General features: G+C 38.0%; 2 protein-coding genes across 3 annotated transcripts in view; one reads left to right on the top strand and one right to left on the bottom strand.

Moving 5' to 3' along the window:
* The first annotated feature begins 463 nt into the window (after positions 1-463).
* aste1a (asteroid homolog 1a) lies at positions 464-4718 on the top strand. Its single transcript, XM_084089032.1, has 5 exons — positions 464-581; positions 980-2334; positions 2415-2628; positions 3221-3380; positions 3718-4718. Exons 2-5 carry the CDS (start codon positions 1030-1032, stop codon positions 4148-4150), a joined length of 2112 nt encoding a protein of 703 aa, XP_083945158.1. The 5' UTR covers positions 464-581; positions 980-1029; the 3' UTR covers positions 4151-4718.
* The window catches only part of atp2c1 (ATPase secretory pathway Ca2+ transporting 1), a 40258-nt gene continuing 28573 nt past the window's right edge, over positions 4563-16247 (bottom strand). For both annotated transcript variants that reach the window (XM_084089030.1, XM_084089031.1), the window contains exons 14-27: positions 16077-16172; positions 15899-15988; positions 14988-15092; positions 13412-13568; positions 12737-12907; positions 11302-11399; positions 10861-10911; positions 10616-10782; positions 10433-10501; positions 8657-8773; positions 8399-8546; positions 7808-7903; positions 7426-7567; positions 4563-6180 (exon numbers count right to left, since the gene is read on the bottom strand). In XM_084089030.1, coding sequence (XP_083945156.1) covers positions 6059-6180; positions 7426-7567; positions 7808-7903; positions 8399-8546; positions 8657-8773; positions 10433-10501; positions 10616-10782; positions 10861-10911; positions 11302-11399; positions 12737-12907; positions 13412-13568; positions 14988-15092; positions 15899-15988; positions 16077-16172 — 1629 coding nt within the window. In that variant the 3' untranslated portion in view covers positions 4563-6058. The remainder of the gene's footprint in view (positions 6181-7425; positions 7568-7807; positions 7904-8398; positions 8547-8656; positions 8774-10432; positions 10502-10615; positions 10783-10860; positions 10912-11301; positions 11400-12736; positions 12908-13411; positions 13569-14987; positions 15093-15898; positions 15989-16076; positions 16173-16247) is intronic.

Genomic DNA, 16247 nt, shown 5'->3' with positions numbered 1-16247 from the left:
GGGTGATGATTCATGCGATAGATAGATAGATATTTTAGAAGACAGCTTATTATGCATTCACACACACACCTATATGTATGTTTTTAGGTACAAAAACACTCACTATTAAGATTTTTATAAATGTTTTGGTATAGGCTATAGTAACATAAAATAAAAATAGTAGCCTAACAGAGATAGCCTTCTTTTAATAATAAATAGCATGGTCTATGAATATCTGTGTGTATATTTTATGTTACTTTATACATAGGCCTATTTAAAATACAAAACGTTCAGGACTATTAACAAAACGACTCTCGAGTGTTTTTTTGTTTTGTTTTTACCACACAACAGAGATTGACTGTTAAAATTATTAGTGTTTTTGTAGGCTATATAAAGCCTATGTTGACATGTTAGAAGTATCTATGTCATCCTCGTGATTATGATTATGATGCTGCGGCCGCCAAGTTTCGATTTGCAGTTCCAAACGTCATACGGTTAAGTTTCGGTTTCCTGTCTGATTTATATAATAAGATCTGCGTATTATTCGGATAGGCTTATATGAAGCTACAGACGCCTCACACACTCTCATTCCTCAACATTCGGTAAGTTCTTTTCAAATAGTAGGCTACTATAAGATTATTTCTACTACTTATTTCTATTACTGTCAATTGTATTCCGACCAAATCAAGAACAATATTTGACTTTTGATAGAGAGGAATTATGAAGTTGATTATTTATTTTGGATAAACGCTCCATGCCTGTAAACATTTTGCATGTCATTATCGTGACGGTTAAAGGAAAAGAGATAAAATTACGAAATAACATTTTATATAATGAAAATGATGTAGAGTATTTATTTATTTTTAATACGTTGATATTAAATAGGGGTGAATTCAGGTTCATTGGGACACCTTTTACCCAGTTATCTCAATCGCAAAAAAATTATTCATTCATTTACTCATGTATCGCAATAATTAGAAAATTATTCATGTTTTCCCAGCTCAAGTAAAAAACAAAATTGCTTAAAGTTGGTGACGACTGTTTATCAACATGGGAGTCCAAGGATTGAAGACATACATTGAAAGCAGCGACAGAGATTATTTAAGGAGCTGGGATTTTAGAGACAAACGACTAATAATCGATGGATGTAACTTATATTATTTGCTGTACTTTGACTGCAATCTGGATGAGATGCATGGAGGAGACTATGATGCCTTTGAGGAGCTGATCATACAGTTCTTTGAGAACCTTGCAGCCTGTGACATTAGCCCTTACGTTGTACTTGATGGCGGCGCCGACCACACCGACAAAAAATTTGACACTGACATGAAACGAAAACAGCAGAAAATAAATGCGGCCTATGCCCTGTCTATGGGGAAGAGAGGGAGAGTCCTTCCTTCGCTCATTAAAAATGTGTTAAGACAGCTCCTTCATAAGCTCAAGATACCAGTGGTTCAGTGTCTTGAAGAGGCTGATTGGGAAATTGCTGCCTTGGCTAAAGAGTGGAATTGTCCTGTTTTGTCCGACGACAGTGACTTCTATATATTCAACCTCAGAGCGGGAGTCCTGCCAATCTCACATTTCAAGTGGAAAAAAGTGACAGTGGACAAACAGACAAACAAAAAATTCATCCAAGCCAAACACTTCACATTGGGAAAATTCTGTGCATCTTTCAAAATGAATGCTGAACTTCTCCCAATCTTCGCTTCCATCTTAGGCAACGATTATGTGAAGTTACAAAATATCAAGTACCTGAATTGGGAGGAGTACTCATTAACCGGCACGGAAAATGCTCGTATTGAAGGGATGCTTAACTGGTTATCCCAGTTTCCAGGGCCGGAAGAAGCTATAAGTGCCTTGCTGAAATTTACAGACAACAAAGAAAAAGTCATAGTCCAAAAAGCACTTTTGAAAGGAATCAAAGAGTACAAGCTCATCTCTGGCTCTCTTGCCCAGTTCTTCGACTCGAAGGTGCTTCCACAGTCAGCTTTGACAGGTCCTCTGCAAGTTCTACCTAAATGGACCTTGAGGCCTCTACTTGAGGGGAGGATGAGCTCCTCTGTTATCGATGTACTGGTACACCAAAGGGTTTCCTTGACGCCCCAGGTTGAAAATTTCCAACTCCCTTGTAGCAGTGAAATCTCTCGTCCCATACGCCAGGTGATTTACGGGTTACTGTTGTTGGGAGGAAAACAGACAGCAAATAAACAAGCGTTAGCCATTAAAGCAATCACTGGCACAAGCAAGCATTATGTAGAGGAATACGGGAGACAACACGTAACACTAAGCAATCAGAAGGTTGAAGCCATACAGACCAAGGTGATGGAAGAACTTCAACTGGAAACATTATACAAGGTAATGAAGATGTCTTGGCACTGTTTTCAAGTGAAATGAAACTCTTTGTTTTACAGTGTTTGTCTTTCTAATGATTCTAGGAACCACATGACGTGCGACTTCAGGTGTTCCTTGACACTTTAGGTGTGTCATCCGCGATGTTAAGAGGGATCCCACATGCTCTACAGCTGCAAATGTTTGTGACACGTTACTGGCTTGTAAACGCGCAACCTCAGCCGTGCCAAGTGCATCTTTGGGGGCTGCTACTGGGAATGGTCAATGGAAAGCTCAGCAGTACGCCTAAAACAGAAACCGGTATTGACATTATCATACATCATTCTGTTATGCCGCTTTTTCATTACCAGTACCAGCTCAACTCGACTCGCCTCGTCTCGGCTCGCTTTTTCGTTCCGTTTTCCATTGCAGATAGTACCTCCACAATAGTACCTGGTCGTCATAGCGACGCCACAGGAAACTGCCGTGACGTAATCTTGCCGTAGACTCTCTGACCAATCAGCAGTCTGCCGTGTTTTCACGTCACATTTTAGTATCGCCTCAGCTCACCTCGCCGGAGGTGATACGAAAAAAAGTACCTGGAAGCAGGTACAGGTACAACTTTTACACAGTGGAAAACCAAACAAAGGCGAGTCGAGTCGAGGCGAGCTGGTACTGTGTAGATTAGAGTTTTTTTATAGCATGCAGTAAAGTAATAAAGCAACCTCTGGCACATATGCCACCATTGTCACGCAAAAAAGGTGATATGGTGTAATGATTAGCTAAATGTCATGGGCAAAATGGCAAAACATTGCCGAGGTTTTCCGAAATGTGTGTTGAGCCAGTTCATAATATTTTGGAAAAAAGAATGTCAAAACATGTTCATTTATTTATTTTTGGTTTGGGGGTTTAGACATGCTGTTGAGACTTAAAAAACTACAAACTGGTCGAGGAAGGATCTATTTGGAGGATGAAGCAGCTCATCTATACAGCCAGTGGCAGTCGTGCCTAAAGTGGAGCCTAAATCTCAATCGTTTACTGTTGGATCCGCTATCTGAACCAGAGTGTGCACGGTACAACATCCTTTATTACTCCTAAACCATCCTTTTTTGATAATATTTATCCTTTTGATCTCCATTGTTACAAATCCCTGGTTCCTGATTGCCGATCCCGTTCCTCTCTCTCCACCCCGTGCTTTCCTGTCTGATCTCTACACAATAAACCATAACAAGGCCCATAATATAATATAACTTAAAAATATAATACAGAAGTTCTATATATAAAGAAATATTTATATATATATATATATATATATATATATATATAAATAAATAATGTGACTTTTACATCTTAGATGTGTCCATTAGTGTTGTTGCACATGAATACTAAGTGTGTTCTGGTGTTGTTTAGCTTGTACCGTGGAACACTGGTGCACCAGGTTGTTGGAGAGCTCAGGAGAGGCATCACTCTGGAGTCTCTGCTGATGAGGGGCTCAAGCGCTGAACAACTCTTCAAACAGCTGAAGGATGCAATCGTGAGCTTAGTGGGTGAAGACTTCATCAAGAAAATGAAAACTGGGCTCGAGAACAGACACGCTGGGAAAACACAGAATGGCTACAAAGGCCAGAATCAGCCTATAGATGATCTGAGCAGTTGCTTTGATCATCTGATGGATGAGGATATTGATGACAATGAAGATGATGATCTCAATGGGTGGAAAAAGGCCAAGGGTCACAAGACGGAGATCCCTGACTGTTTGTACACTGCCCGTACCAGACACAAGGCTAAAGTTCGCAATGTTAATAATCCCTCCAAGAAATATGAGAGGAGATGCTTTGACTAGTAAAAACAAACAAAAAATCATTAGTTTGCATTAATGCACTTACAATGGAAAAGGGCAAGGCATTGCACCAGAATGAATGTTAAAATGACATGTCCACTGTATGATATCAGAATCACGTCATGCACAATCCTATTTTTGCTATCCTGTATTATTTACTGCATGACTTTGGTTTTCTGATTGAAATTATAATTACTTGATTATAAGATATTTGTATTTAGCTGTTGGACATTGGTATCAAGGAGGATACATTCTATTTACCAGAGTATTTTAAGGAACATATTTAAAAACATGAAACTTTTTAATTGAGTATTAAATTATTTTTCCATTTTAATCTTTCTTTTGTAATAACTTTACAGATTTCTGTTTTACCACAATGTAAAACAGCAACTTAAATAATCAGATTAGTCAGTGATCAACTTCAGATACAGATTTTATTTAATTTGTAAAAAATTGTATTGTACAATTGTGTTCTGAAATGACCACAACAGATTACTGGTTTCAGCTGTGCAAACCACAATAAAATAAATACAATCTCAAAAAATAAAAATAAAAAACGCTTTTTACCTATCACCCTTCATTTAATTTGTTTATACTGTTTATTATCAGTGTATTACATTGTTTTGTTTTCAAAGCAAGAGCGATGCTAGAAAACAGAATGGGCATTAAAGAAATTGCACAATGTGGCCATAAAGAACCACTATCTGCAACACAGAGGAGAGATAAGACCGCACACTGTAAAAACTCAACAGCATCATCTTTCCCTGTCCCACAGAAACAAGATACAGAGTTGGCAGATGGGAATAATTCAATGTTGGTGGGCTGCACTGAGGTTTTTCGGCATGGGGTTAGTGTTAGTCTAACATTTCTGTACAGCCAACATGAGCACCCATTTAACCAACTACATCATTAAGCATTCACCTAACCAAGCACCAAGCTGGTGAGAAAATAAATAACACTATAGATAAAAGCCAAAGTAAGGTGAAAAAGGCAAAATCTATCTTCAGATGGCCCAGATACCAGTGTATTAACATAAGGAAAGTAATAATATAGTACTGAAAATATGTAAATACAGAGGAACTGATAAGTAATTGTACAAGCCAGTTGTATTAACCATCAGTCTAATATAAAGGGAAAAGAACTTTTAGTGCATGTACCTTGAAGGTCGTCATAAGGTGGGACCCTGTAATCTCATAATGCCATCATATTGTGGGATCCTGTATCTTCAACAGACTCAGAACAGGGCCTGTTGCAAGGTGTTCAATTTATATTAAGTAAATGATGTGATGGTTTGGCACATCACGTACGCATTAATTCACACCCACAGTTTCATCATGACCCAAAACAAGTGGTCTGTTCCACCAAACACTGGAACACTCATGGTTTAAGAGGACAAAAGCTTTTTCCAACAGAAAATAAATGATTTTTCCAAGCATAATTTTGATTAATTTTAGAATCTGGAATGCAGAAAGGCATTATCCATATTGTTCCACAAACCTCTAACCAGAAATGTTTAAACAATAGATTTATAAAGCACAAAATCCTTTTAATAATAATAATAATAATAATAATAATAATACAGAAAAATCATAATACATCCCTTAAATCATGAAATCAAAACAGCCACTGTATGGACAGATACAGCATCTCATAAATAAAGTTCGCCCAGATGCTATGGGTAGTAGTACAGTCATAAAGCAGCACACCAAAGTATCTCCTCCGGCAAGGGCGCATGTCAGATTGCTCCAAAATCAGCCCCTGGTCTTGACCTTCAAAAAGGAACTGCACATACAGGTCGGGCCTGAATGATCACTCTGGATTGTTTTGTACGGTATGAGCCCGGCCCGATCGACATGCTAAACCACATGCCGCAGCCCCACCCACCATCTCCTGCACGGGACACAATGTGTGTCATACATCATGGAAATCCTCAGTGTCTGCCATTTTTTCTCCACCTCTGAGTCGCTCTAATTTCTTTATAACTTCCGATACCACACAGACAGAGGACGTGAGGCCCAGCAGGAACAGCAGATCTGCACGGAGAGGACGGTGCATATATCAGTGAACATGTTACGTGAAATATCCTAAACACAATAAGTGCCGGTACTCAAATAAATTAACAATTAAACACACAGAAAAAATGGTGTTCAAATTAATGACATAATATGCCAATACATTTTTTTCGTTAAAATTAAGAATTATTATTTTATTAGCTGAACATATTGAGTCAAAATTTTAAATATGAAAATTAACATTTTGAGAATTAATATTTGGGGCCAGATTTACTAACAGCTTGCGCCAGGCCAAACCCTCTTTTGGCATTAAAAAACTACAGTCAGGATTTAATAAAGACATGCAGTGAAAAGCGCTGATAGTGCTGAAAAGGCATGGACATTATTTTTGTGGCTGACTTTATTGCATATGCATTTGTAGGAGTTTCCCTTTCAGACGCTAAATTGATGGGAGGAAAGTATAACTGAATCATGCAAGGTGCTTAACTAAGGTTTCCTCTAGTCAATTTACTAGTGTTTGCACCATTATTTACTGCCCAAAAAAACAGAGGCTAATTTGCGCTGCTCTTGATAGATTGCATTGGTCATTATGGAAATTATCCGACTGCGTCTGTGTTCTTAAATTTTCACGTCATCAGTAGATCACATGCAGAACTTTCCATTCCCATCTGCACTTTTCTGGAATTGCGCTCTCACGCTAATCTGCCCTGTTTAGTAAATCTGGCCCTTTGTATTAAACTTGTGGATTTTTTAATGCTTCAATCATTAATGTGAACATGATAATCATGTTCTCTAGGACAGGGCTATTTACCACTAAAACCAAGTTTAAGCTGAAGTACAACGTTTTTTTAAACTGAAGTAAAAATAAAGATAAATAGAAATTAACTAATAAAAATGACAAAACAACTAAAAATGGACAATCACAACAAAATGACTAAAACTTAAACTAAAATGAAAACTGAAAATATAAAAATGAAAAGTTAATTCAAAATACTAATATATACTATAATAGCGTATAAATAATACTAAAAAGAACAAAAAGTTCTACGATGATTCGAGAATGTTCCAATGAGCATCTTGAAATTCAATGGAAGCAAGAACATCTGACAGAGTTTGCATGATCAATGTTACATATTTCCTTATTAGAGAACTAGAAATAGCACAGAATCGATTTCTTCTGTATTTTACATATTTTTTTGGACTCCACTGCGTGTGATAAGAAAAATGTGGTGTACTATGGTTTCCTGTATTTTTATGTTTGCATACCTAAAATGCTGAGACTCTCTGTTTGAAAGACCTTCTGTAGTGGAGGGAAGTATATGACCAGGAGTTGGCCCATGATGGAGCCCAGCACAGCATAGCAGAACATCCTGTTACTGCATAAGCCCATCTCGTGCACCATCCGTGTCTGCAGGATGACAAAAACAGTGAAGAGAGATCTCTAATGATGTACTGGCATAAAATCCAGGCCTTAAAGACGCCAAAACGCACATTGCCATTTTGAACTTTTTGAACAACATGACTCATATTCCCTACAGCAGGTGGCAGTGTTTAGGATTCTGCTCACCACACATTCTTAATACATCCCATGAGAAAGTAAACCAGAAACATGCTTGTGCATTTTATTGATTTTTGATGTTGCTTATACCTGTGATCGAGAACTGAGAGCGTTGAACATATCGAAGAACACAAAACAGGTAAACGTCATTGTGGTGTCCCGTGGGGTGATCTCGTTGTCACGCAGCTAAAAACAAAAACAAAACCAAAATATTTATTAGACTGAAGGGAAGTGGTGGGAGAAAAATAAAATAAAAATCAAGGACATGCTTTTGTGGTTCCTTGAAAAGCTTTTAGCTTTCAGGAGACAATTATTTCATCAGGTTTAATGTACTTCATTTTCCAAAGCCGTTTCGATGCTACTTACCCAGAGAACAACAGTACTTAATCATTTTACAGCTCTTGTTTAAAGTGTTGCTAACCAATTAAAGGCTAGGAAAGGTAATTGCACTCCTGTACCAAGGCTCCAAATTAATTCTCAAGTAGACGGGCAAAAAAACACCACAAAGGTAATATAGAAAAAGCATTGCATGATGCCTTTAACAAATAAAGTCACAGTGTTAACAAATCGTTTAGTCATTTACCTAATGCCCTTTTTTGAATATAAATGGAACACAAATGAAAAACAAAGCAGAACACAAATGATGTGCAGGAAGGCCTTCATCAGCTGAATACTGCCTACCTCTCTCCAGAACACAAACAGAGTGCCGCAAACGATGATGAAGGACGACACGAGGATTTTCACTATCAGACTGCGTGTAATGATGCTGTCTCGGACGTTCCGCGGGGGTTTCCTGATCACGTCCCGATCAACAGGCTCCACTCCCAAACTAGAAAAAGATTTAAAGTTCATTCTTATTCGGACTATCAATATTCTTGCACCAAAAATAGTTTTCCTGACCAATGGTGGTGATAAATCTGTTTGTAATCAATTTATTACCTCTGGGCTGGCGGCCCGTCCATGATGATGTTGATCCAAAGGATTTGCATGGCATTCAGAGGGTTGGGGAAATTCATAAGTGTTGCCAGGGAGATGAGGGTAAGGGCAGCAATGCTCCTAAAGAAAGTGAGCACAAAGATTCAGAGATTATTTTATCATTATTCATAACCTGGATCATCTCATATATATATATATATATATATATATATATATATATATATATATATATATATATATATATATACACACAAGAAAACAATTATTGTATAGTATAAGTAAAAGTAATAAATGTAAAATTAATACAAAAATATAAAGAATAGATAATATCTAATATATACATTTAAATGTTTATATAATCACATATAAATAATATCATATAAAAAAGAAATTAATAATTCTGTTCACCAAGGATGCATTTGTTACAAAAAATTTCTATTTCAAATAAATTCTGTTCTTTTGAACTTTCTATTTCTATAACTTTATAAGGAACACAAGTGTTTTCTACATTATTAATAAGAAAAAAGATTTTTGGGTGACCAAATCAGCATAATAGAATGATTTCTAGAGGATCATGTGACACTAGCTATGTTTCCATTCTATTTTTATGTGCATTTTGAAGTATCGCATCAGGAACAAGTGATGGAAACAGCAAATTTCGGGGGGAAAAATCCCTTAATTCACAAAAAAGTTTGCATGCTCGCTTGAGGTGGTTTTTGAATAGTTGGTAACTAGGTTACCTAGCCTGGATGCCAGCCGGACTTAGCCCCGCCCACAAAATTTTTAGGTCGGGAAGTTCGGTCTGGACTTGATCCGTTGAGGAGCTATTATGCCCGAACAAAAGTTGTTCAGACCAATCAAATTGTCAGGGCGGGCTTTATACGATGATGGACAGATGATCAACAGTAACGTAATCATCCACGTCACCAAAGAGCACTTGGGTTGAATTCGTTTACAACAAAGATGACTGCCGCTGGAGAATTGAGATTTCACGAGTTCACGCTTACAAATAAATCAGATAGAATAAATGCATATTTGGCGTGCTGTCCGAGGAGAGGGCTCGGGCTCGGTATTCGGCCCGAACCCAAAGTACTCCCCCCGTATTCCAGGCTGTGGAAGAACAAGCCGAGAGTGAGTGGAGGGATGCTGAAAACTGTCAAGGAATGTTAGGTGAGTTGACAGAGTGAATAAATATATGCTTCCTCTCATGCTGATAGGGTAGACATGGTAATTGTTTGATGACAAGTTGATTGGATTGATTATTTGAACGTGCTCCTCCCGAACTTTGTTTATAAAACATCATGTGTAGATTCCGCCATCGCGTCTATTATAGAAGATACCGACCGCGATCAAGGCATTTGTCGATCGGAAACATGAATGAAAAACATACGTCACTTACTCCGTTGCTCTGATTGGTTGTAGGTCTATCCAATTGAGTGCAGAGGCATTTTCTTTCCTGGTTCAGTTGAAACACGCCCCTTAATCACAGCCCAATGGAGCAGTATCAGACATTCTGACTAGAATCTGAGTATGACGATGTCAGGCTATAGGTTACCAATACCACTGTCATCCGCTTGAACAACTTAATGGAAACGCACCTAATTCGCAGTTGTTGTTTTTTCTTTTTTTTGCAAAATTTGAAAAGATTTGCTTCACGTTTGGATGGAAAGCTAGCTTATGAAAACTGGAGTAATGATGCTGAAAATTCAGCTTTTCCATCACAGGAATAAATTACATTAAAAATTGTTTTATTTATATTATATAAATATGCCAACTCACGTGCTCAGCTGAAAGCGCACAAAGTTCTTAATGTTGTTGTAAATCCCTTTTCCTTCTTCAATGGCAGACCTAGAGTGAGAAACAAAGGCTTGAGGACATGTGTAAACGCATCAGATGTCACATCAACAGTCCGCAAAATTCTGATTAAGCCAAAAAAAAACAAACAAGAAACCGTATGCTCACAATATAGTTTGAAAGTCGTCGTCTACGAGGATCATGTCTGCTGCCTCTTTGCAGACATCAGTACCGGTCTGACCCATAGCCACACCGATGTCTGCTGCCTTCAGAGCCACCGCGTCATTAACACCGTCTCCCGTCATAGCCACAACTGCACCGATGTTCTGTAAGGACTGAAGCCAGAAAAACAGGTTAAAAAACATGGCCATATGTGGAGTACAAATCACAAACAATCTGTTTGGTGCACTTACCTTAACTATCTTTAACTTGTGTCTAGGGCTGGCTCTGTAGAATACCGCTATCTGTGGAGACAGGTAACAAATTCATTTCATGCTGCTTCTTAGGGCCGTTTCACACAGAACCCGTTTTTGCTGTTAAAAACGTGAGACAGCATGTCAGTGGAACGAAAAAAGAAGAAAAAAAAAAGTTACAAAAGTTTAACTTTTAACTTGAGCGGCACATTTTTAAAACGCTCATCCGTCTAGCACGTGTTTACTTTGAAAAAAAGAAAAGAAAAGTAGCGCAGTGGAATGGAAAAGACCAAAAGGCTGCTCTTATTTGCATCAGCTAATGTACAATTGCTCAAGACTGTTCAACACTTGTGGATTTGAAAGCCGTCCAAAACTCAGCTGTAGATCTTTTGGATCGTAGTGCAGAGAGGAAGCTTGGAGTGTGTAAAGGCATGTTCATACCCTGGACACTATCTGAGAGAGATGCTGGATGTCCATCTGGTCGACTTCATCTCCAGACAGAGATTGAGAACCTTTGGTATAGAGACCCAGTCGACTTGCTGTGGTGGAGAAAGGCAAAAGAATAAATGTATGCGAGTAGGGTGTCATATTGAATATTCATGATATATTCACAATGGCTCTGCTGATGCTGAAAAATTAATTATTTGAAATGCTTTCTACTTGGCCAAGTCTACTTAAATTAGTTCTTCCTAGTCTTGCTACTCATAAGAATGACAATATACGTGTGTGTGTGTATATAATAACAAAAATACATATTGTCCATATATTTATTAAAAAATAAGCATATTCAGAATGTTTAATGTCAGAACTAAAAAGTTAAAATCTATAAAGGCATCTTTTATTTTTTCACTTGATTCAAACTTGTGACTTCAAACTCAAAAACAAAGGCATTAGAGTTAGTAAGTACAAAATCTATTTCCAAGAATCACTACTTTCATGAATTGATGCAAAACTGTGATTCAACAACTTTTTTGCATTATTACCAAACATTTTTTGTAATGTATTCAAATGGTTTAGTAAACATTGTTTATACTAATAATATATTAATGTTTCAATTTAATTGTTTGTCACTACATTGCTGTGTCTATAAAATGATTAAATATTCTTCTAAATGTTCATTTACAGCAAAAGTGTAAAAAAAAAAAGTGTTTTTTTTACTTTTTAGTTCTGACATTAAAGGGTTAATTCACCCAAAAATGAAAATTCTGTCATTAATTATTCACCCTCATGTCATTCTAAACCCGTAAGACTTTCATTTATCTTCGGAACACAAGTGAAGATATTTTTTATGAAATCTGAGAGCTTTCTGTCCCTCCATTGACAGAATAAAAGCCTACATTTAATCTGTTCATCATATAAAGCGATCGTGTCTCTTCAGAAAATTTGGACTAAATCACATTCATATGGATTACTTTTACAATCTCTTTATTAACTTTTTGAAGAGTCAAAGTGGTAGTTGCATAGCTGTCAATGGAGGGACAGAAAGTTCTCAGATTTCATTAAAGAAATCTACATTTGTGTTCCGAAGTTGAACGAAAGTCTTAATGGGTTTGGAACGACATGAGGGTTTAGTAATTTCTGAAAGAATTTTCAATTTTGGGTGAACTATCCCTTTAAACATTCTAAGTCTACTCATAAATATATATATATATATATATATATATATATAGAGAGAGAGAGAGAGAGAGAGAGAGAGAGAGAGAGAGAGAGAGAGAGAGAGAGAGAGAGAGAGAGAGAGAGAGAGAGAGAGAGAGAATATTGTCAAAAGGATGAAAAAAATATCTAATTTGGTAGCTATATTTTGATGTTATAATTGTTGAAGATGTAGAGAGACACCGCTGAGACAGAATAGGAATAACATGGTTGAATGTCATACCAATTGACACTGCAGTCTCTTTAGAATCCCCTGTGATCATCTTCACTGCCACTCCAGAGCTGATGAGAGTCACCACAGCCTCTTTCACTCCAGCTCTGGGAGGGTCGATGATGCCCACTAGCCCCAGGAAGGTAAGAGCGCCCATCTCAGATCCAGAAGCAAACGCCAGCACTGCCAGAGGACAGATGAAGAGCATCAGCTTCTGCCAAAACCTGCTTGATCTCAATATTATTACTGTGTCCTCCATGAAATGTCTTTAATTAAAGGAAGCTAATAGAGAGGAATGTCAATAAGTGAAAGCACTTCTGCGTCCTCTGAGACAACTCAATCTTATCTAAACAAGCCAAATGATAAGCAGGCCAGCTGTAAGATGGAAAAAAGCCTTGCCAGGGAGCAACTAAGGAGACACTATAAGAGTTGACACAAAGAGCATGCGTGTCATTTCAAAGTTATGTGTGATTTGATAATGGCAGGAAAGCTGTTTGACATTAAGCCACAGTTCGGAAAACCAAAGGAGCTGAACTTTTCAGGAATGCTCCTAAGAATCATATAAGTTGTGACTGTTTAAAGCATCTTTAAAGAATAAATGTATTAATTTCATTAAAAAAACAAAAAAACAAAACAATCTTACTGATGTTAAACTTTTAAACGGTACTAGTGTAACAAGTGGTGTACCTCTGAGACCCGCAGTGCCCATATAGCTCTTCTGCTGCTGGTAGAGTTCTCTCTGCTGGTGAGTCAGAGGCAGAGTGACACCTTTACTGTTGTAGGAAGTACAGAAGCGGATGATCTGCTCATAGGCGCCCTTCACAAAGAACATGGCAGGCTTATCCTGTTATTTAAATCAGATGCAAGGAAAGATATAATTAGTTTCGTATAACCAGACTTTTGACTACAGAATAACTTTGTAGCTTATTCAGACCAAGTACTGCCCAGTTAGAAAGGAAAGGGCTGTGTAATTTATATGTAAAGTGACCACCTTTTTAACATTTAAGGCCCCGATATACTTCAAGCTAAAATGAAGAATGAACTGATGTGACATCTTTTCGAACAAAATCAGGCCAAAATTAACTTTGTTTAAAATTCGTTTTAGGAGTTCGAAAACAGCTTGCCAAAGCAAACTTTCCGGAAAAAAATTTGTTACGGCTGGTAAAAATTTACATATTCATCTAACTGTCGCACTCAGCAGTGTGGGTGGCGTCAGATGCTTAGTGCACCTTGAAGGGGTCACCACCACATTAACAGACCAACATGCAATAAAATGGTAGCTCATTTAAATGATTACTTGAGTCTTTGAGAATGGTCATACACAAACCAGATGAAACGATTGATTGAAGACTCTATGATCAGAATTGATGTCTAACAATTAAGTTCCGACAAATTCCCTTTAAGGCAAGTCATTTCACTCGGTGGCCATCTTTGAAACACCTCTCGGGCAGCTATTTCAGTCATGCAAGTACAGCTCCTATCTGTTTTAAATGAGGAAACATCAAATTCTCCAAAGCTGTTCAGCAAGCTTACGATTACATTTTTATATTTGAAATCACCAATGAAATCTGACAACTGTCTCATAAATGGTGTTTCTTATGCTCAAATAGCGTTAAAAAAGCTTATTTTTCAGGCTAGACCAGCCAATACACGTGTGGTCTTAAGCAAGCATCTCAGAATAGCAACCGGAGCTTCTAACGGCAGCTAAGGTGCTGTGATGACTTAACCAATCGTCAATTGGCTCTTTCATATAGAAGACGGGACTTATTCCATATGACGAGACAAATGAATATTCATCTCCTATGAACAGTCTTTGTGTACATAAAGTCTTTGGTACAGATTATTTCCAAGGCATAACACAGAAAACAAAGCAGTGAATCTAGCAAATAGTTGTTCTTATGCAGCAGCCTGGTACCTAAACACACCTGTTTCCCGGTGGACTGATAAACAGTTGTGCATCCTGACTTCCATAAACTGCATGAAGCTGGCCACACAGATTGGATCTTAAGATTTCCAGAGAGTACTTTAAGAGTACTCAATCTCAGCCTGAGAGTAATAATAAATAGCCAGCCAAGTGGAAAAACATTTGGGCACTGTCCATCCATTTTAAGACATGTTTGTTAAGTAAATCAATAGGATCAGCAAAGTGAATGTAAATTTCCACATGCACTATTGTGATATTGCCAAGGAATTTCAGCTCCAATTACCTTCCACCATCTACTCTAAGTTTACAAAGTGCTTTATGCCATGTGGCACAGCTTACTTGCTGAGTGCGATGGACGACGCGGACTGCCATCCACTTCTGCTCTGAGGAGAAGGGAATCTCTTCCAACCGCACAAACTCCTGCTGCAGTCCCTCCAAACCCATCTATAAACAACAGAAAATAAATGGACATGTGGTTACATACTCAGCTCACTTGAATCCTTAAAGGAAGATATAGAAAATCCAATCTAATCTCAAAGAGACCGATCAGTTCCGGTTCCATGAAAAACTAAAATAAAACAGAGTGGATAGATACAAAATCAGAATATAAAAGAAAGGCAAGGTCAGATAACACGAGAGAAGGTCTTTGCCGCTCATGTGGAAAACTGAAGCAAGGATGCCTCAACAAACATAAAAATTGCCCAATACAGCAAGTGAAAAGTCTGAAACTTTCACACTGGCCCCTGTGCAATTCTTATAGTTAAGGGCCTGACCTAGAACACCCTAAAATTGTGGCTTTGAGTTTTGTGCAGACAAGAAAAATGTAAAAATCTAGTTATTTTTAACCTTGTATTTGAATCACAATTCTCTCAGTTTAAACCCCAAGTAAATGTCCCTGTGGTGAAAACAATATTATTAATGTACCAGACGTTAAAAACCGGGACCCTCAAGGGAGATGCTGTTGCCACAGCTAACTGTTCTATGGGGTGTGAAAGCATGTCTGCTCATCTTAATTAGCATGAGTGAGCTGATTCAAACACTCTCTGTTTGCCTAAATAAGGTGACACGAGGTGACAGACAGTACCACGCAGGCATTATTGCCACAGGCTGCCTCATGTTTGAACAGGTGGGAAGAGGCAACACAGGCACGTCCAACCATACTGTTTGGGTTCAGTTATGATACAGTTGCATGTGATATCACAAAAGAACAACAATTATCAGAATATCATGCAGGACGCAACATACTGTACCTTCATAGCCAGGGCGATGAGGGCGCCTTCGGTAGGGCGGCCCATTAGGGTGTTGCTCCTGATCAAGGCATCATTGCACACACAGCCAGCCTACAGAATTTCAGACACAAAACGAAATGTGTCACATTATAGTATCCAAAAAGCTCTGCTTTTCATAATATTTACCTCTTAACCTCACCTCCACGATCCTGCTGATGGAGGTGTTGGAGAAACCATGCACCACCTCACCATCCAACAATACCTCGCCAGAATTATTGTACCCGACGCCGGTGACCTGTAAAAGAAGCTAAATCAGTTAAGAAACATCTTAACACCTTTAAGTCAACATGAAACAACGTTCACAACCTAT

Source organism: Abramis brama, assembly GCF_963993115.1.
Source record: "Abramis brama genome assembly, chromosome: 17".
NCBI lineage: Eukaryota > Metazoa > Chordata > Actinopteri > Cypriniformes > Leuciscidae > Abramis > Abramis brama.
This window is presented reverse-complemented; position numbering and strand designations above follow the sequence as displayed.

Bases quoted from the DNA above. Each gene is read 5' to 3' on its own strand.
- aste1a (XM_084089032.1), top strand. From the start codon at position 1,030: ATGGGAGTCCAAGGATTGAAGACATACATTGAAAGCAGCGACAGAGAT. The intron at 2,335-2,414 runs GTAATGAAGATG...TAATGATTCTAG, and splicing joins AACTGGAAACATTATACAAG to GAACCACATGACGTGCGACT. The intron at 3,381-3,717 runs GTACAACATCCT...GGTGTTGTTTAG, and splicing joins TCTGAACCAGAGTGTGCACG to CTTGTACCGTGGAACACTGG.